The sequence below is a fragment of the Oryzias latipes genome, chromosome 4 (genome assembly GCF_053564925.1).
Source record: "Oryzias latipes strain Hd-rR chromosome 4, Olatipes_Hd-rR_3.1".
Lineage (NCBI taxonomy): Eukaryota > Metazoa > Chordata > Actinopteri > Beloniformes > Adrianichthyidae > Oryzias > Oryzias latipes.
In genome coordinates this window covers 8,869,059-8,889,949 of record NC_136240.1, presented here as the reverse complement: position 1 = coordinate 8,889,949, position 20,891 = coordinate 8,869,059, and the positions used below count along the sequence as shown (strand labels likewise).

General features: G+C 45.4%; 2 protein-coding genes across 3 annotated transcripts; one reads left to right on the top strand and one right to left on the bottom strand.

Moving 5' to 3' along the window:
- Positions 1-816: 816 nt before the first annotated feature.
- mpnd (MPN domain containing) lies at positions 817-7,511 on the top strand. 2 transcript variants are annotated; one of them, XM_004067667.5, is made up of 13 exons: positions 817-1,258; positions 1,599-1,801; positions 1,880-2,101; positions 3,658-3,757; positions 3,838-3,916; positions 3,992-4,088; positions 4,173-4,245; positions 4,321-4,397; positions 5,770-5,938; positions 6,338-6,408; positions 6,480-6,569; positions 6,644-6,736; positions 6,802-7,511. In XM_004067667.5, the coding sequence occupies exons 1-13, from the start codon at positions 1,255-1,257 to the stop codon at positions 6,886-6,888; spliced, it is 1,365 nt and encodes a 454-aa protein (XP_004067715.1). In that variant the 5' UTR covers positions 817-1,254; the 3' UTR covers positions 6,889-7,511. The 2 variants fall into 2 exon arrangements, with proteins under 2 accessions (XP_004067715.1, XP_020557880.1); XM_020702221.3 differs by having other exon boundaries at positions 6,477-6,569.
- On the bottom strand, positions 7,508-20,615 carry sh3gl1b (SH3-domain GRB2-like 1b). Its single transcript, XM_004067666.5, has 9 exons — positions 20,181-20,615; positions 12,666-12,734; positions 12,442-12,514; positions 12,227-12,370; positions 11,975-12,108; positions 11,723-11,881; positions 11,390-11,493; positions 11,177-11,310; positions 7,508-9,307 (listed from the first exon to the last, which is right to left on the bottom strand). The coding sequence occupies exons 1-9, from the start codon at positions 20,223-20,225 to the stop codon at positions 9,111-9,113; spliced, it is 1,059 nt and encodes a 352-aa protein (XP_004067714.1). The 5' UTR covers positions 20,226-20,615; the 3' UTR covers positions 7,508-9,110.
- Between the last annotated feature and the right edge of the window lie 276 nt (positions 20,616-20,891).

Sequence of the window (20,891 nt, the reverse complement as noted above, 5' to 3'; positions counted from 1 at the left end):
TGAAGGACGAACTTCAGTTAGTTAAGGCTTCCTCACAGTTTGCAACATTTTGAGACAAATTTCTCACTTTTTTTCCACATTCAAGTCAGAAGATTCTGTAAATAAAAGCATACCAATCTAAATGCTGCTAATAAATATTAAAATAAAAGCTAAAACAAAAATAATGACGTCTGAACTGTGTGATATATATATATATATATGTGATATATATATGTGATATATATATATATATATATATATATATATATATATATATATATATATATATATATATATATATATATATATATATATATATATATATATACACACACACACACACACACACACACACACACTTTTTTTAAACCAATTGTTTTATTTTAGAGCTAGTGTGTGTGTTTATTTTTGGTCTGTGAATATGTGCACACAAAATACTTAGCTTTCAAGTTATTAGTATTAAAATGCAGATAATAAAGAGTTTGGTTTCTTCGGTTTAGACAAAACACTTTAGTACTAAAACTCCTATTTAACATTTAAATGCATAAATCAGCCAAATAAATAGGATAGGTTTAGGATTTAGGTTTAGGGTGTACTTAATTTATCTTATTTGATTTTATAGATATCCCTTTAGAGGCGTCAACTGGTCAATATTATTATTTGGCTTCATCTTTTAGATGTAAGCACGAGAATTGAAATGTTTTTATTCTTATGGTTAACTTGTTGAATCATTTAATATGCACCTTATCAAACTGTGGTCTGTAGTTTGACTCCCATGATGAAAAATGTCAGAAATCTGAGGTACAACCACCCCCCCCCTCCGGCTTCACGCGCTTCTTTTCAAAGAGAAAGATGTGTTCGTGGTAGCGGGGCAGAAACCCGCATTTCAGCTGCACTTTGACTCCGCTTCCAGGCTGCGCCAAAAATTCCCGCAGGTCTTCGGGACCTTCCGGTTCTCCAGAGCAGCAAAAGTCGCGGTTTTCTGGGTCGACTTCGTTGTCCTCGTGCCGGGGGCTCGCGCGCCTCCCACCCGGGCTCTCCCGCAGCTAGCCTGATAGAGGCGGGCGCGCGCGGGCGGAGGAGCAGGGAGGGAGGCGCAAAGGGGAGGGGAGCTGACATTAAAGCAACACAACAAGGAAACTCGTCCGTCCGCAGAGCCGCGGACGCTCCTTCCTTCCTGAAGACCAGCTGGAGCCACGCGCGCGCTCACACAGCGGCTCGCGCGCCGGGAAAGAGTGGCCTCGCGCCGCGGTGGACCCAAACGCGTTCAGAGAAATGGGTGAGAACAATTAAGCGATTTTGGTTGTTTGGGGGAATAAATGAGGGGGGCGCGTGCAGGCCTCTTCCGGCGGTCAGAGCTAAATGAGAGGGGAAACAAAGACTGCCGCCGCGCGGCTGGAACCAGCACCGTTTGAAGGTTCTTCTGATCTGCTGAGGGGACGGGTGGCTCTCCTGTTCGCGGGATTTGGTCGTGAATGATGCTGCCGTGATGGGGCGGCTCTCACTGGGGGGTCTTTGTTATTACAGCGGTGGATTTCTGCTGACTCAGCTGTCTCATTGGTCTCTCCGTGGACCATCCACGCCTCCAGCTCCTCATGTCTGCATGTTTGTGTCTGCAGGCTCTGAGCCCCCAGGCTCTCCACAGGTGGTGGAGGATGGTGGTGAGGAGGATGAGGAGGAGCTGAGTGGAGGAGAGGAAGGAGACCTCCGGTCCAGCTCCGGCCGGGGCTCCCTGCTGACCAGGAGAGGCATCACGCTCCGGGTGCTGCTCAAGGACGGCCTGGTGGAGCCGGGCGATGGCGTGCTGGGCATCCACTACCTTGTAATTACCCGTCCTGTCAGAAGAACCGAGGAGGTCCAAGGTTCTGTCGCAGAGACGTGACTTTTCTTCTGCTCTCAGGGGAAGAACTTCGTAGGCGACCTGTTGAATGATGGGAAAATCCGTTGGGTGGAAACGGGTCAGATCTTCAACTCGCCCAGCGCCTGGGCAACTCACTGTAAGCGTCTGGTTAACCCGGCCAAAAAGTCCGGCTGTGGATGGGCGTCTGTGCGATACAGGGGGCAGAAGCTGGTCCAGTACAAAACCACCTGGCTGCACAAGTACCAGCCCAGCGCAGACATGGTGAGAGGAGCAAACCCAACATCTCTTCTCCAACTCTAAGGTCCAAAGTTTGACTTACTGAAAGACGGAGATTTGCATGTAGAACTGTTAGATACGGAGGGTGGAGGAGGCGCTCTGGAGGCTGAAGCTCCTGCAGATGCTGCAGGAGAACGTTCTCTCTGCAGATGCTGCAGGAGAACGTTCTCTCTGCTCTGTGTGGCTCTGATGGTCTGAGACACTGAAACCGAAAAGGAGGAACTGAACACAGGGCCTTTAAGAGGCACAATCAGGAAGTTACATAAGAGCTTTCAGTTAAAGTAATGGAGTAACAAACTGTCAGGAAACGGCGAAGAACTGAGTTCTGATTCTTCCATCAGCTGATTTCCTTTGGAGGTTCAGGTAAAAATACCCAGCATTCCCATCGGCTTTTCGCGTCCAGACTGTTCCGTCATGGAGTCTAACCCCTGTCAGATAAACATCGTACCAGTAAATAAGATAATTTAATGTTTTATACTTCAGGAACATCTAAAACAAACAATAGGAAGGGGCGGGGCTCTGGGAATTGGAGTTTTTAATGGATTTAAAATAATTTGACTGGACAACATTTTTCTTCTTTAGTCAGAAGGATTTTTTCCTCTCAGTCATTTCAAAAAGTGAAACTTTCTAGTTTAGATAGAAATATAAATGGAATGAAATATTTCAAGCTTTTATTTGTTGTAAACATGATCTTTAGATCATAAACTCTAGTTCTCAGAAAATTAGATCACATCAGATCCATTAAAAAAGATGGAATCTCCTGGTAGATGTCTGCTTCAGAAAACCTAGTGGACCAGCAGACGAGACTCAAACCATCAGTGACCGTGGAAACTTCACTCGTGGATTCTGTGCCTCTCTACTCTTCCTCCAGACTCTGGGACCTTCACCCCCACATGTAATGTAAAATAGACTTCCATCTCCGAACAGGACTGTGGAGCTTTGAGCTGCAGTCCAGTTCTGCTCCTGCTTAGTCCAGGTGAGACGCTGCTGACGTCTCTGGTTCAGGAGAGGTTTGACTGCAGAGTCCACTCCTTCTGATGCTCCCTGAAGTTCTTGAATGGATTTGTTGGCATTCCTCTCAAAGCTGCCGTTCTCCAGAACTTTCTCCTGGTCACACTTTTTCCTTCCACGCTTGGATACAGCTCTCTGTGAACCGGCCGGGTCCTTGTGGCTCATCCTCCTTGTTAAGGCTGTGGAGGACTGTCTTCTGGACATCTGCCATCTCCCTACGATTGTGTAGCATCCAGATACAAGCTGAAACATCTGTAGGTGTTTTTGGTAGATCAGCTGGTGAGGCGGTGACATCCTGAGTTTCCATCCTTTTTATTTTCTGAGAATCTGATTTTTTTCCTGTAAACTGGAACCATCTTACTTAAACAAATGACAAAGTGATGTGAGGGAAGTATAATGATTCTATATGACGAGTTTCACTCAAATATAGAATTTTTTTGTCATATTGACATTTATGAAAGGCTTTCTGGACCACAGAAGCATAAAGTGTGATTATCCTCCATCATCTTTTTTGTTCCTTGCCATTCCAGAGCTTGGTGAGCGAGGAAGATGATGACGAGGATGAGGAAGAAGGGAAGACTGCGGTGCAGGCAGACGAGAAGAACAAAAACGTCAAGCCTGGATTACATGGTGTGTTTTTCCCCTCATCTGCTCTCCTCTCACCTCCCGCCGTCCTTCTGTGACTCATGTTCATCCTCGCGGCGTTGCAGACGTGGTCGTTTCCCGACGGACCGACCGAGAGAGGATTCCTGTCAGATACTGCACCTTAGGCACCAGGGATGCTGCCAAGTACGTCCTCCTGCGTCTCCACTGTTTTGTCCTCGACCTGAGCCTCAGTGTGACCCTGTGACCTCGTGTCCTCAGAGATCCGCACACGTTGGTGGAGTTGTCGGCCTTCTCCGCCATCAACAGGTTCCAGCCGTTCAACGTCGCCGTCTCCAGTAACGTTCTGCTCCTGATGGTGGGTCTCAGCACATTCCAAACACGGGCTGTGGGTTTTCAGGGACGTGTTGGAGGATAAGGTCTCTGATGTTGGACTTTATAGGACTTCCACTGTCATCTGACCACCAGTGAGGTGGTGGGATACCTTGGAGGGAGATGGGATACTAACACACAACGTAAGCGGAATAAATCCACGGAGATCCAGTCGTCCCCGTCTTCATCAGCATCATCTTCCTTTTGCTTGGTTTCAGTTCTGACCATCCTGAGGGCTTTTCCTTGTCGGACCAGGCTGGCAGACAGGGAGTCTGCTTCTGCTGTGGAGGAAGAGGTGAGACCCGAGCCGTGGCTCCATCTTTTCTTCAGCAGAAATAAGGAGAAAAGCCGTCTTTTAAAAAAAAAAAAACAGCTGCATGTGGTTAAAATTCTGGGAAATAGATTTTCAGACTATTAGATAGCAAATATCGGCTATAAAAATCCTAAAACATAGTCTGTATCCATAAAAGGATTCAAATTAATTCCCACCTGCAGGCCGCAGACCAAAAAACTACACACGTTATTCTCGTTTTGTTAATATTCTGAATCGGAAGGATGTTTTCTTTTGGAAAAGTACCAGATTCCGTCCACCACATCGGTCTCTGACCTTTGAAGGATGTCAAATCGTTCTCCTCGCTCGCGTCTGGAATCCATCCCTCTTTATCTCTGAAAAGACCGCTAAATTAAAAGAAAAACAGGAAAGTTTCTGTGGGCAGAAAAGAGTCAGAGAGGAAACAGAAAGAGAGTGTTTGACTTTAAAGGGGGGAAAAAAAACGTATTTAACATGAATCTTACTTAAGAAAATGGATTTATTGTTTGTTGTATCATTTGTTCCAGCACACCTGATCTGCACAATATGCAGGACAGACAGTGTAACGCTAAAAATACACTGCTAATAAAATTTCATTCACTGTAGATTTGCATTTATTGCAATAAACGGGGATCCACCGTTTGAATAACTTTATTAGCAGCGTCCCAGTAACATTAGACAGCAGGTTATTGAATATTCTGCATTACTATTATGGTCTGCGGGAACAACTGTCAAAATAAATCCATATTTGGGGTAAAGACTCCTGGTTTGTAGATTTCTTCTATTTTGAAGTTGAAGGCTTTTCTTGTGTTTCCTCTCTGGAATTTTTTCTACCTAAAGAAACTTTCCAAATATTTGTTTTCGTTAACTTTGCTAGCTTGGGGCTTTCAGTTAAGCGGTCACAGCAGCCGCTTTAAGAAAGCAGTGGATGGATTTTTAACACGTGACTGACCGAGTTGACATGAAAGAGTCAGATCATGATAGAGAGAATCCAGTTTTTCAAAATAAAACTTCCTTCAGAATCAAGTTAAAAACAAAACGGAAAAAATGTATTTTCTCTGCTGCCTGATACCAACTGTCCCCCGGATCGGTACCGGTCCACAGCCTGAGGGTAGGGCACCACTCCCCTTAAATGTTCTGTTTTTATTGTAAACACCAAAAAAACATCTTCACACGTCGTATGACGTCAGAAAATTGACCATTAAACAAAACATCAACTGTTAAATGGATTAAATCAATCCAGAGTTGTTCTGCGATTCTTCATCTACCTGATGATGATGAACTAAACCTCTCCTCATTTGAAATGTTCTCAGCTTCCTGTTCAGTGTAATGAAGCTGGTGTGTGATGCTGCTTCAGATCTGTCAGAACTTGTTCATGCGCGGTCTGTCATTGGTGGGCTGGTACCACAGTCACCCGCGGGGTCCGGCGCTGCCGTCGCTGCAGGACATCGACTCTCAGATGGACCATCAGCTGAGGCTCCAAGGATCCAACAACGGCTTCCAGCCGTGTCTGGGCATCATCTGTGGTCAGTGCTCCTTTGCACGCACGTACTGAAGTGCTGCCGCCTCCCACATCAGTTAGAAGTGAAAGAGATCAAACTGTTGATGGAGATAAGTGCACAGATGTTCTCCTGGTGGTTCAGATGGTGTTTATCTGCAGCTTCCAGTTAGCGCATCAAAGCGCTGGAAACAGACTGAGTTTAACTTCCGGGCTGAAGTATCCTGTGTTTACTGCAGGGACGAGGTTTTGTTCGTATTCAGAAACAAATGAATGGATGTTCTGGACGTGTTATGAGGGAATCGGCTGAGCTGCTGCAGAGAACGGCTCAGAGTTGGTGGCACTGCAGACAAATTCAGGACTTTTAGGGACAGAAATGAATGAAGGCTTCGTTACTACGATCATCGTTAAGCTTCAACTTTTTCAGGTCCTTATTACCACGGAAACCAGGGTGTTGCATCTACAATAACCCCATTCTGGGTGGTGCCCCCGCCTGAGGTAAGAGCGCAGACCTTCGTCGTGGTTCCTCGGTTCTGGAAACATCTGCTCATTCTCCTCCCTGCCAGCAGCAGCGGCCCAACGACTACGGGATCCCAGTGGCTGTGGAGGTCACCTACGTACAGGACAACTTTCTGACCAGCGACGTTCTCAACGAGATGGTACGGACACTGCCGCACAGCTCCGACGTGCTGCTTCAGGTCAGGCTGTAAGGGATTCTGTATGATCTCAACAGATGCTGCTGGTTGAATACTACAGAGCAGCGCCTGACTTGGTCCAGTTCCACCAGTACTGGTGTCCCGACACAACCATGATGGACAAGATAAAGGTAGGAGGTGTTCGGGGGTTTAAATACCCGGCTGTTGGGGGAATGACCGATGCTCTCCCGCACAGGGTTCTCTGAGTTGCCACGCCCCCAAAGACCAGGCTTACTCGCAGATCTTGGAGCACGTCTACAGTCAGCTGAGCAGCGTTCACTGATGGATCCAGCCATCAGTGAACGCTGGTGACGCATGCGCCGTTGAGATGAAACGCACTTTGGCGAGGAGCTGCTGGAGGTCAGACTGCCTCCCTCGTCATGAAACCAGACTGAGAACTGAACAGATCCATTGGAAACAGGTCAGAGTTCTTAAAGAGGACCTACTCAGAACCATGTAGCCTGAATGCTTGTCTGTTTGATCACTAACCTTCAGGACCTACGGACCGACCTGCAACAGTATCTGCTGGTGTGGTCAGATACTTCAGGTACGGTCGATGTAAACTGTTTTTGTGTAAATGTCCATGTCTGTAGGCAAAGGTTTGAGCTGAACTGTTTAGTTCATGTTTGTGTACGTTAGGGTTTGGGTAAAGTTAGATACCTGTGTGTGCTCATCTACTGCCCCCCCCCCATCATGTTGGTTTGGACGGACACGACCTCATGACCTATTCTGTATTTATTACAAACCGTGGATCCTTTAAGTACAGCCATGAAAGCTCCGCCTCCCGCCTGCTGATGATCCACGAGGCGTTCAAATACACACTGGAACTATTTGTTTGTTGTTGAATTAAACCATCTGTATGTTTGGTCTGTGGTGTAAAAAAAAAAGAAGGAAAACATGAAGAAAGTCTCGAGTTTTGTTTTATTTGTAAGAATTTGTAACACAAAGAAGACGGAGGAAGCACGAACAAATACTGTGATAATAAAAGGCAAAATATTGCAGTTAAATATAGTTTTCATAGCAAAAGTAAACAGGCAACTTATATCTAACAAAAAACACTTTAGAGTTTCTTATAGGACCACATGCAAAGGTTAATCTGATGGTTGTAAAGTGTTGTATATAAAAATACTCTAGAGAGCCATAGTGATTTCATGTTATAAAGGAGAGTAAGACTAAAATACAAACATTTAAAAACCACATCTGGATTTCTTTACAGAGAAAACGTAAACCTAAAGCTCTGTTTAAGACTCAGGTGATCATCAGATCCAGGATCTGCCTCTAGTGTCGTCCAGGAAGTAGAAATATGCTCCAACTGTGACACCGGAAAGTGCAGGCAGCCGCGGTAATGGGGTTGGCTTTTCCGACGGCGCTTCCTCGAAGCTCGTCTTCACCCGTCGACTAACCCACGCGGCGCTCAGGGGCGTAAACATTTCAAACAGGGGAGGGGTAACAGTCACAGAAAACGGATAAACTGTCATCGTCTCTCCACAACCCTCTGGAATCTTCTAGACTGAAAGGATAGTGTTCTGAAAAAGAGGTTTTCCTTCTCAGTCGAGCCGTCTGTGAATGCAGTCCAGAACGAGGAGCCGGCCTCGTCTGAGCAGCCAAACCGCTGCGGCCATCAGTCGCAAAACAAGACAAGAATCAACGAACCGGGTTCAGAGTTAGGCTGAGGTGGGCGGAGTTTCACAGACTTTCGGTTGTGAGGTTAAACAATAAAACGGCAGTCAGAGACAAACTTAAAGATTTGCTGCCAGCAGCATCCTCTCTGAAGGGACTATGTTAAGGCGGTCTCTAGAAACACGCCAAAACGAAAATATGGCTGTTAGCACCTGACCAAACGCGTGCTGAAGCGATTCTATTGCGTTTTTGGCTCCACATCCTTTACTGAGCAGAGTAACAGTTACTACTCCCTGTGTTTATGGGTAACGAGAACCGGCTTCAACCAGTTACCAAAACGTGCAACATCTGCATGTCTGTCTGTCTGCTCTGAGGAACAGCCCCCCCCCCCCCCCCCCCCCCCCCATTCAGGCTGAAGGGACTCCAACAGGGAAGCTGACGGTCTGCCGTCAAAGTCCTACTAACATTTGGGGCCAGTTTTTTCCATGAGGATGTGGTTTCAATTTTTCTGTTTTTTACAATTAGTCCAACAAATCAAATCCAGATTTTTGTTGAGGGGACGGCAGTTCCCAGGCATGCCACAAGGTGGCATCTAGGAGCACACTTCCATCCACGGGAGGAAGAAAAACTGCAATGAACCTTTCACTTCTCCTGCTGAATGGTGGCATTTTACCCACAGCATTAGGGGAGGGGGGCATGCTGATGTCCCCTCAACAACTGCAGTGATAATAATTTAGATGCATCTATAAACCAACATTATTGCTTATGTGTCATCAGTCCTAAAAATAATGTCTTCCTGACGATGGGCCTGAAGGTGAAAATGGAACCTGCCTGATCCTCCTTCCCCCACCCCGTCTGACCCCCCCCAATGGCCTTGTGTCTGTATTAGTGTGGCAGCGGCACCAGAACCTCCACGTAGTTCAGAGGGAAGAACCCGGACTGGCCGTTCAGCATGCCCTCATACCAGTTCTCATCGATCTGGTTGGTCAGGGTGATGACGTCCCCCTCGTGGAAGCCCAGCTCGCCCTCGTTCTCCGGCTCAAAGTCGTACAGTGCCTTGCAGCTCGGCTGCTCGGGGGGGGCTGAGAACAGAAGACCGGGAGTCAGGCACCCGACAGAAAACACATGACCCTCAAAAAAGCCGCAAATCCAAATGTTCACTTCCATAGAAAAGGTCCTGTTCTTCTCTGCACTATATTTGACTTAATCATTTATTGTGGAATCAATTTAAGTTACATTCTTCCTCTTTAATTCAATCCTAAAGACAAATATAAAGAATTCACATCACTTCATGATCTTTGACATTTTAGAATTGAAAACAACAGATCAACGGAAACATTGATGTGACGGTGAGTTACAGGTGATGAACGAGACATTCAGAGGCCGAGGGACAGAAAATTCAGGTGAATTCCTTCAATCTGAATGTAGAAAATCTCCTCTTCTTTATGATGTTCCTCAATATAAACTCATAGAAAGCTTTTTTCTGATGAAATTTGACCTGACAGGAGAAGAAACATCCTCCCTTTGCTGCTCCTTTTTAACAGCTGGAGCTCTGGAGGAACCTGAGCCAAACGTACATAAATAATAAAAACCTCCACAAAGGTGAAGTTAGGATGTCGCGTTCACGCTGAAGAAACCTCTGAGCCACAGAAGCCAAATAATCTCCTGTCTGCTCACGTTTATGCTCCTGATTTATGTCGAAGGCTTCTGTGTTCGTCTAAACATTTAGAGGTAAACAGAGATAATCTGAGTAAACGGCAGTGCCTCATCTGTTAGAATCCCAGCGTTACTGAGCAGCAGTAACCTCCACGAGTTCTAACAAGAAGAACATTTACCCCGAACCAGGCAAACGCTGCGGCATCCTGCTGTCACTGTGACCTCACACAAGCCGGCCTTCTACTGGAAAACAGTTTGGTCTTTGTGTCGCGCCCGGCTGACACAAATGTTACGCCTGACCTGGGTAAACACTGCATGACACTGCAGGGTAAAAAAGCGGAAGACTCCGAGGAAGAGGATCCACTCTGGAGGTGAACCTCATCGACACCCCCAAATATTTCTGTTCAGATTCTGCAAACTTCATCCAAGGGAAAGGTTCACGTCTGAACCAAACGTCTCTGTTTGGTGTGAAAGCCTGTATCTCCACACGCAGCCAGTAGGTGTCAGTAATTCACAAAAATCTGTTCTACACGACACAGATGTACCATCACCCTCTGTTGTCTCTCAGACGTAATGAGGAGCATGCAGGCGTTAAAGGATTCTGAACCTCCTTAGTTATGTCTGACAGTCAAAGACGAGGCCACCACACGGAAAACCAAACGTGTGGAAGACAGCGGTGGTCTCCGGTGGGGATCCCACACTCTTCTATGGGATAAAGCGAGCACAGCCTCACAGACGGGAGGGTGTGTGACGTCACAGGAGGAGAGGAACATGGAGATACATGTGCGCCGCCAGCTTTCTCCATCACGCATGCTCACATTCTCTGTCAACAGTGATGTGGAAACACTCTGGGGTATCTAAGTTCAGCATCTGCAGGAATGAAGAGCGTTTGTGTGCTACAGGCTGGCTGCTGTTGAACAATCGAGACAGCAGAAAGTGGAGCTCGGTTTCTGTTCAGAGGCTCTGCAGCTCTGAGCATGAAGAAACAGCTGGAGGATGTTGTCGCTCTGGAATGACAGATCTTTCCCACATTTCAAGCTTCTTTCCACCACGGAGACAGAAGGATGAGCAGAACTAAGAGGACGTTTTTGGTGGTTTTGGACCTCTGGTGTTGCTGATGCGTCCTCTGGAGGTGTTGAAGTCTCATCACTGAAGGAGGAACCCTCCACCAAGTCCCAACCAGACCATCCTTACCCTTCTCCGTCCACGAGATACAAGTTCGAATCAACTCTTTGACTAATGTTTTCACGGTAACAAACTCCGCTTCACCTCATTCTTCCTCAGAAGCTTCCTACCTGGGTTACGTGAAGGGGGAGGAGCCATCGTAGTCGGGTAGCCTCCGTTTGAGTGACTGTTGTCTCCAAAGTCAAAGATAGGTTTGGGTTTTGGCGTGTATTCCCGTCTCGGTCGCGATTGAGCTTCATTCATTCTGTTCAGAAAGATTCCTGGATTATAATCTGGGATTATTTCACAAATTATTTTAATTTGACAGAGAAAGCTGCACGGACCGCTCCCTCAGTTTGTCAGACAGCTCCTCCAGCACCTGCACGGCTTGTCGGTGGTACTGCAGCTGGGAGTCCACCAGAGCTGAGAGCTGGCTCACCTGTTCGATCTGCACAGGTGGACACACCTCAGCACAGCGGTCACAGGCTGACACTCAACATTTTGTCAGAAACAAAAACCCTGTTTTCAGGAACTACCAGCTCTGGTGTGTTCGATCACCAGAACTGGAAGGGTTTAATTAACAGAAAGCCAGTTTACTTGTAACATTATGACCGTTTAAGCCTCTTTGGATGCTGCATCAGAACCTCAAATGGACTACAGAGCAGAACAGTCCTCACGTCGGTCTCCAGCAGGTTGTACATGCTCGTCTCAGCCACGTCCTTCGACTCGTGAAATTTCTCCAAGGCCTGTCGGATCTCCTCGTCCGGGATTTTGCCCTGGCGTTTCTTTTTGTAGTCGTAATCCAGCCGACGGCCTTCCAGCTTCTTCAGATGATGCTGAAGTGGACGGAGAAACATTTCAGACGCTTTTTAGGAATTAGAATCAAACTTTTGTCGTCTGTTCCTGAAGCTTCAGAAAAACCAAAGTACCTGAATCTCTCGGAGGTCTTTGTCACAGAGTCCTTGTAAAGGATCAATAAAGTTTTGTTTCACATCGATGTCCAGGGAGTCTTTCACTTCTGCCAGTCTCTTCATGGACTCTCCAACATCTACCAACGCTCCACCTAAAAAATCGCAGACGCACATTAGAAGCTCGGAGTCGCTACAGGCGGAGTTTCATCCATCGAGCAGCCTTCTGGTCGGCGCACACACATCAGGGATGTTCTGAAACAAACATCTCACCAAAGTTGGTGTCTTCCCCGAGTTCCCTCCCATACTTGGCCATGCATTCTCCTAGCAGCCCCTCGGCCTGGGGGTAGCCCGGGTTCTTCACTTGACCGCGAATCTTGGACATGGTGTTCAGCATGGACAGTTTGGCTCGGGATGCTGTGTAGGGAACGTAGGACTTCAGGCTGATATTGTTCAGGTACGTGCATGCCAGCCGCTTTTCTTCTCACCTGGATTAGGTTGTAGGTACTCTGACGTTTTGGAGATCACCTCAGCAACCGCCTTACTGGTCACATCTACTTTCTACAAAACACACAAACACGTGACAGAGGAGCTCCGAAGTCGGGAGAAGGTGGGTGAAGTGAGATAAAAGCACAGAAGAAAATGTTCTGGTGAGACGTCGAAACATGGAGATTTACAGAAGCAACAGTCTGCTTGTAGACTTCACTCTTACCCGCTCCAAGTCTCTGAAGTCATCGTCTAGTTTGGTCCCTTCTGCGCCGCCGACTTTCTCACTAACCATCTGGAGAGAGGAGCAGTACAGGCGGAGGTGACTAAAGGAGTCACATGGTTTCATTACAGCATGGTTTAGCTCAGGCGCCTTCCTGTCCAGACCAAGAACCCGATCACCTCGCCTGAGCCTCTGATCATCTCAAAAAGTCTTTATAGAAATCAAAATAGAGAACAGCTTTAACAAACTGACAAAGATGAAACCTGTACATTCAATAGGATTCAGGTATCTGTGATCACACAGCATAAGGACTTTGAACAGCAGAATTCCCAACAAACTCATAGAACACCAAAAAGGAGAAACAGCTTCATTGAGTCTAAAGGCCCGTACACACCGGGACCAATTTCGCACGCGATATTCGCCGATGTTTAACGCCTCGTGACTAAATAAAGGGCACCAATGTGAGTGTGCACACCGACGCGAAAAACGCTACGCGTAAAAGCGTCATTTTTTAAAAAACGCCTTGGGTTCGTTTTCTTGGTTTGACGCGCCGCGTCAAAAACTATACGACCAATGAGAACGGCGCTTTTGCACACGTGTCTGGAGCTTCTGAAGTTACAGTAAAACACAACTTGGGGGCGCTCAAACACAAAACTGTCTGGCTGAGCACACATACGTCACAGCGAAGAAGACATACGCCAAGTAGCGTCTACACTGCCGCGAAGAAATAAGACAAAGAAGATGCACTCACTGACGGACATTCTAAAATATCCCTGAAAACGCTCATGATACATTTTCAGCTCTTGTATCAATCGATAAAACTCCCAATGTTCTTCTCTTCTCGTAACTATCTGATGTACCCAAAATCGGCGTCTTTTCCGGCGTCTTTCATCATTCAACAGAACAATAATTTCTTCATCGCTGGAACTGGAGCTAGAGCTACTGGTGCTTGAAATATTCATGTTTTCTTTGATTGATTCTGACAATCGCGTAAATACTTGCTCTCTTCATCTGAGAGAAAAGCGACATTAAGAAGCGTAAAGTTGCGCAGCGCCACCTTGTGTACAGGAGTATTTCTGTTTTACATTAAGCGCCATCTAATGTCAGGGAATGAAATTGCATGTTCGCTCGGCTCATCATCGTCATGGAAAATCGCTTGGGTGTGAACACAAAAAACGTGGCGAAAAACGCTGGCGAATATTCGTCCCGGTGTGTACGGGCCTCAAAGTCGTGTTCTTGGAGCAGCTGGGCGACCTGACTGATGTCTGAAAAGGTCCTATCAGCAGCAGGAAGGTCATGAGCTTCAGCCCTCATCAAAAAAAAAAAAAAAACTATTGAGGAAAACAAAGAATTCATTTTTTTGCCTCGATGTTGAACTATTATGCCCTTTAGCAGGAATGGAGGAAGGATTTCAAACCGACCCAAAAACCCACTTCGATAAAAATCCTGTTCTTGTGGCATTTCTCTGATGATGGAAAATTAAACTTAAAATTGCATTATTTTAGTATTTCTTTATTTACATATTTGTGAATCAATAACAGACAAAAAAAATTGTATTTGTGACGTTAAAAATACACTGATTGGGCCACAAGATCCCTGCTCTGAGCTCTCAGCAACGGAGAGGCGAAGAGGAGACGGGGTTGCTCCAAACCAACAGTCCCATCCACAACCTACCACTCTGCAGAAACTGAGTCATAGAAAATGACAAGTTTTTTATTGTCTAAAAACGGAATGCTTTGACAACAGATCAAAAGATGATCGGAGTGAGACTTTAAACGAGACCTGGGAAAGGCTTGGAGGAGCACATAACATCTGCGAGCAGCATCCACAGGCCAGCCCTCACAAACTGAGCAGGAACTTTGGATCTCATCACTGCCACCATCCTGTAGACTCCTGAGCTTCCTGTGAGGTCACTTCCTCTTAAGCTGAAACCATCTCTGTGTGATCACTGGTTGGACCAAAAACCATTCAGCTTCTCTCTGGAGATCTCAAAGCACTCACTTACCCCCATGACTGTTTCATCAGGTCATCTGCTCTGATAGGTTAACAAAGTAATACCCATAAGACATCACTACAATTTATGAGTAAAATGTTTTAATGTACAAAAAAACAACTCCAACTTTGACATAAAGAAATAAACTCTTTATCAAATGCAGCACAAAACCTGACTGAACGCCGACATTTGCTTCAGGTTAACTGCGAACCGTCCAGGGTAATCCCACCTTCACCCACTAGCAACCTGTTCTGCTGCTCCAGCAAACATGGAGGCAGATTTCACCTAAATCGCCGTCAAAATAAAAGAAAAAGCAGCACAAAGAGTTTGAATGTTTAAAAACGTACTCTGGTGAAAATGATTCAGGTGTTTCTAACATGTTCTTGTGGCATTATTCTAATGATGGAGGACATATAGAAAAAAATTAAGTTTAAAATTGCATTTCTGAGTATTTCTTTACTCAAATTGTTGCGAATTGAAAAAAGATCGTATTTGTGACGTAGAGAACACGCTGGGCAGGGCCACGGTCTTCCTGCTCCGCCCTATTCTCTTGCATCCACTGTCTGAGCTGGATTCTGGATCTAAACTGTGGATAGCTCTAATATTGCTCACCATTTTTGTTGCACCACTTACGTTAGTGAGGGGCTGTAAGCTAGCAGGAGTGTGTGTAAACCAGACATGTCCAAAGTCTGGCCTGTTGGCCATATGCAGCCCACATTAAAATTTCCACCAGCCACAGGCGCCCATCATAAAAGCAATAATATGCGCCCAACAGCATTTTCTACCAAATGTATGATGTCTTCATTATGGTTGGCCAAATTATGTTATAAGCCATTTTAAACCTGCACCAACACTACCACGCAACTAGGGATGGGCTGATGTAATTGTATCCGCCCAATACCGATAATTCCCCTGCAACTTTGGCCGAAAGTCGATACTTAAGTGTCTACAGAAACACAAAGTTTAGATTTCCTTTTTGTTTATTAGAAATGCACAACAGCAAAGAATCTCATGGGAACAAGTATCACTTACAACCTTCGTATAAATATATATGTCAGCATTCAGACCATTTATTGAATATTGGACATAACTGTAAACCAATACCCCCCACCCACCCCCCCATTGCCAGGGATCTATTAGGAAGAACATGGACTTCTATCAAAAATAACATTTACCTGAAAACACTCAATTACTGACAATGACTGTGAACGGTGGCGCAGTGGTTAGCGCTCTTGCCTCACAGCAAGAAGTCCCGGCTGGGGGACATGAAAAACACATCAACATCAATGGGGGGGCCTTTCTGTGTGGAGTTTGCATGTTCTCCCCGTGCATGCGTGGGTTTTCTCCAGGCTCTCCGGCTTCCTCCCACCGTCCAAAAATATGCTTCATAGGTTCATTGGCAACTCTAAATTGTCCATAGGTGTGGGTGTGAGTGTGAATGGGTGCGTGATTGAGGACATTCTACCCTCCGACAGACTGGCGACCTGTCCAGGGCGTCCCTTGCCTTCACCCACAAGTGGCCAGGATAGGCTCCAGCAGCCCCGTGACCCAGGAAGGGACAAAACCGGAATAGAAAATGAAAAAAAAAAGGACTGTGAACAGTAGCCCCCAATCTGTGAGGAACAAAAATACCTTTCAAAAATGAAGTGTTTCTGAAAACAGAAGAATATCGGTAGATTTTTTTTAAATATCAGACCGATACCGCTAAACTTAAATTACGCAAATATCAATACTGGCACCGATATATGGCCTATCCCTTCACACAACCCTGCTTTCTAGGTCATTTCTCAAATGTCTACTATATATATAAAAAAAAAATGTTGACCGCGAGGGCCGCTGCTTTCAGAACAAGTGGAAATTAGAGTATTTGTTAAGTGAAAAATAAAACAGTGTCTGCCTAATATGCCAAGGCACTGACTGTTTTAAGGAGTTCAATATCAAGAGACGCTAAAGGACGAGACATTCAACTACACCAAGCTAACTGAGAAAGAACGGTCTTTAAAGTCCCACTCTGATCATATTTTGATTTATTTTCAAAGTGTTTCCAGTCATCTTTAATTATGGTAATACCGTTTTTAGCACAAATTTAAACAATCTTTTCAGGACATAGTTTCTGCAGAGCGGCAGGATTTTATTAGACACTTGCCTCAGTTGTGGGCGGGACTGTTGGCGCAGAAGTAAGCCTCCGCTAATATCCCATAATGATCTTTTTTACACTTTCTCCTGGGAGCCTACAGACCAGGGGTCGGGAACCTTTTTGGCCAGGAGAGCCATAAACGCCACATATTTTGAAATGTAATTTCGAAAGAGCCATACAATAATGTAGTGTCCCTTTCCCACACTGAGGCACGGAGACTTAACCTCTTTTAAGGTTCTTAATTCTGGTTACTGCAGACCACAACAAACGCCGAACAATTAATTCAGCAGCTCCTGAATCTCTCCCGCCGAGACGAGACGAGAGCGCGTCTCCCAACTTTATATTCCCCTGCTCCCGCTGCAGCCCTCCCCTTTCCCTTATTCGGCCCATAGCTGAACCCCATTGGTCCAAACTACCTAACAACAGGCTGAGCGACAGAACTGAGGGCCAATCAGATCTCTGCATGATCGATGCGTTCCATGAACTCCAGAACTTTTAAAGCGGCCCAACAGCCACCCAACTCAGTCCGCGACAATATGTTTAAAACTAAAATACAAGTGAATGTGTGCATTTGATGTAATTTCAACATTTTTAAAGTACAATAAGTCTGTGGATTCTTTTTAATAACATTGTTATGCTGTTTCTAATAAATGATGAGTATTTCTCGTGGTAGTTTTGCTGATGGTCTAGTCTGGTTTACGTGGTGAGTTTCTGCTTCATGCAGGCGTTGAGACTTTAAACGTGATCTTAGGTTGGTATGAATGTTTTGTAGATGTGAGACAGACTGCTCACATGCGGACCTGGAGCCAAACACACATTCACACGCTGCAGTGAGTGACAGGCAGTGGGTTTTACCTATTTACAATCCCTGCGCGATTCACCTGCTGCCGGTCCCCACAACACCTCAGCCCCACCCTCTGCTTTCTCCCTCACACATCCCGTCCCCGCAACTGCGCGCTCTTTCTCAGAGACGGGAGCGCGCGGTTTTAGGCACGGCAATTCACAGGTTTCCGGGTGGTACAAACTCTGTGAATTAATAGACAATTTTAAACTTATACTAGTGCTGGCGCAGATTTGTCTCTCTAAGCACCGCTACTACTGCGCGCCTCTGCCATCGCATCGCGCACGAGAAGGACTGGTCTAATGAAGAAAAAAAATTTGAATTAAAGATTTGTCTGCGAGCCACATGTGACCATCAAAAGAGCCATATATGGCTCGCGAGCCATAGGTTCCCGACCCCTGCTACAGACCCTCACACCACAAGTTAACATTAGCGGTGCATCAAAAATGGCAGCAACATCGGAGCTATCCATTTGTCTGATAGTGGATGCATCAGAATGGGGCGGAGGTGGAATACTGTGGCCCCGCCCATTTTTGTTGTATTACAACTTAATTTACCAACAGCATTTTTTATTCTGCTCCTGATTCACCATGATTTGAATAAAGAAATACTCAGAAATGCTATTTGGATCTTAATTTTGTTTATATACGTCTTCCATCATGAGCAAAATGCTACATGAATATGAACGTTTTCATCAGAGAGCGTCTCGAAATATGAAATTCCCAGCAATTTTGGTAAAAATTAATTCAGCAGTTTTTCTGTTTCACATCAAGAAATGTCAGATAAAATGTCAGACAGCATTTCTAAAGTACACTAAAATTTCCATTTAGGCACAAATATTTGCTTCAAATTTCCATTTTCCAATTCAATTTTGCTTCCACTTCAAATATGAGGCTAATATTAGAATAGTAGCTCCCTGTTTTACTCCAGAGACTCAGTTAGCAGATGTTTGTTAAATTACTCCTGTAATCAAGAAAATCAAAAAAATCATTTTTGAAAAAGTGATTGGTTCATTTAAAGCAGTAATAAAACATCCAAACAGGAAGAGTTCATCACCGGCTAACCTTTAGCTGCATTTGCTGCTTTAAATATGAACGCAGGCTCCTAAAAACTTGGTGAGTCTTTCATAGTTAGATGATTAAAAACCAATCGGTGGATTATGCCGCACGTATCATCACTAGAAAAGAGTTTCATCTCAACCCAGGTTGATAACTTTAATCCTTTCAGAGCGAACTGCTTTAACCTCATGATCACGACGCCCACATCAAACCACAGGAAGGGTTTCAGGCTGCCTTTAAGCTGTATTTTGGGAGAGTTAAGAACAAATAAATGTAAGATATTGTAATCGGAAAAACCCAAAACCTTTTGTCCCTGCTTAATTCCAAAGATAAACAAAAGGGACATGACAGCTGGATGGATAATTTAGGCTTTAACCGTTCATATTTGGAAGAATTTATTTTGAAGGGAAATGCAGCCGTGCAGAAAGTTACAGCTCAATAACCACAACGCAACACCTTTTGGCATGTTCTGCTTTGCATGTCTGAGCTTTTACAAGAATGCAAAACATGACATGCAGAGAATCACGCACAGTCCTCCACTCTTATCTCAGGTTTGTGTATAAAATCTAAAAAAAAAAAGGGGGGGGGGGGTCAGTAAAATGCAGGAAACAGAAAAAACCTGTAATTCCTCAGAAACAAAGCACAGATATGGTTTCTCCAGCTGACTTTCCTCATGCTCTGAGGTCTGTGGCATGTTATCGACCAACCAGGAATTTTGGCAAGAAAACCAACTGCAATGCAGTCAGATCTGTGCCCCCCACCCCCCACTCATGCATCCTCTCCCGGGTCAACCATCAGAAACAGTCTCAGTTCTCCTGACACCGCTGAAATGATCAGCCCGGACCGTCCTGACCCTCCAACCCCAGCTTTGGTTTCCGAACCGACAAAAACCCAACAGAGTCTTCCTGACAGGAAGCAGAAAGCAAGTGAATTTCCTGCTGAGAACAGCAGGGGGTTGGGGGGGTTCCTCCCATGACTGGGACTCTAAATGAAAAACAGCCGCACCGACTCCGAACTCCACAGAACCGAAAAGAATTCCCCCGACATGATGAAGGGACGTTTAGAGGCGGGGGTCCAAAGGCTTCGCCGCCCCGTCCCGAATGTGATCAGCTTCTGGATCACAGACAGAGCTGAGATTATATACGGCTGAGCCCGGATAATCCTGAAATCTGACCCGACTTCAGAACGTCTGCATGAAAAACTGAAACCCCAGAGTTTGTCAGAGGCGAGGTGGACTTTTCAATTTGAGGCAAAAAGTTCAGCAAAGTCCAGATTAGCCTTTCAATGACTAAAGTCAACAAACGTAAACAAAACACCACATTATCTGTGACAAAACTCAACATTTTAAGAGTAAAATCACGACGGAACCACGTCAGCACCGTTTTTGATGTCAGAAACACTTCGTTGTTTGTAACGGAGCGCTAGCTTGAAATGCTATTTGGAGCTAGCAGCTAACGGTTCGCATCGCGGGAAGAAAAGTTTTGCTAACCTGACTGGCTTTATAGAACTGCTTCTTCAAACCCGCCACAGACATCTTCCGTCCCGACAGTCTTCCGCTACCGAGATGAGGTGGAAATGCAGAAAGTTAAAAAGTTTATTTAAAAAAAAAACGATCCAGTTCAAAATAGCGCTTCGGATGAATCATAGGACGGATCCGCCGTCACTCCTGGTCGGGACACGCCAACTGTCCACGTCGAGAGATTCCTCCAAATGTCACGGCGGAAAAGGGGTGCACAGTGTGCGGACAAAGACTACCCGGTCAACGCTGTCCTCTGTACGGACAACGAGAACACGTAAAGACCCAGACGTTCTTCCAACAAGCAAATCTGCAGCAGTCACTGACGAAAAACCACAAAACCACAAATACACTGAACCGTTTGATGTTGCACAGCTAGAGTTGTTGAGCGGGTAAGCACTGTCCCCTGCTGGACAGAGGTGGTACATGCCTCACTTTCTAGAAGAAAACGGGCTGCGTTCACAGCACCTCGGAAAACTGGGACTTTCCTGAGGTCATCCGAGATGAGAAAAAAACAGGGTCAATATTTAATCAGTGAATTGTTGAATTATGTTTAAAAGAATAAATAAATAAATAAATAAATAAATAAGCCTTCCCTACTTCGTTGACAGTCTAAGAAAGTAAATGTTTAACTCTTTAAAAGCACCAAACACAAAGTAAAAATAGACCAAAAACAACTTTTAA

What these genes read in the sequence shown, in the direction of transcription:
- mpnd (XM_020702221.3), top strand. An exon ending in GGCACCAGGGATGCTGCCAA is followed by an intron (nt 3,917 to 3,991) that starts GTACGTCCTCCT and finishes TCGTGTCCTCAG; the next exon opens with AGATCCGCACACGTTGGTGG. An exon ending in GTAACGTTCTGCTCCTGATG is followed by an intron (nt 4,089 to 4,172) that starts GTGGGTCTCAGC and finishes TGGACTTTATAG; the next exon opens with GACTTCCACTGTCATCTGAC.
- sh3gl1b (XM_004067666.5), bottom strand. Translation starts at nt 20,225, where the DNA reads ATGTCTGTGGCGGGTTTGAAGAAGCAGTTCTATAAAGCCAGTCAG. An exon ending in CGGGGAAGACACCAACTTTG is followed by an intron (nt 12,109 to 12,226) that starts GTGAGATGTTTG and finishes GCGATTTTTTAG; the next exon opens with GTGGAGCGTTGGTAGATGTT. An exon ending in TCTGACAAACTGAGGGAGCG is followed by an intron (nt 11,311 to 11,389) that starts GTCCGTGCAGCT and finishes CTTTCTGAACAG; the next exon opens with AATGAATGAAGCTCAATCGC.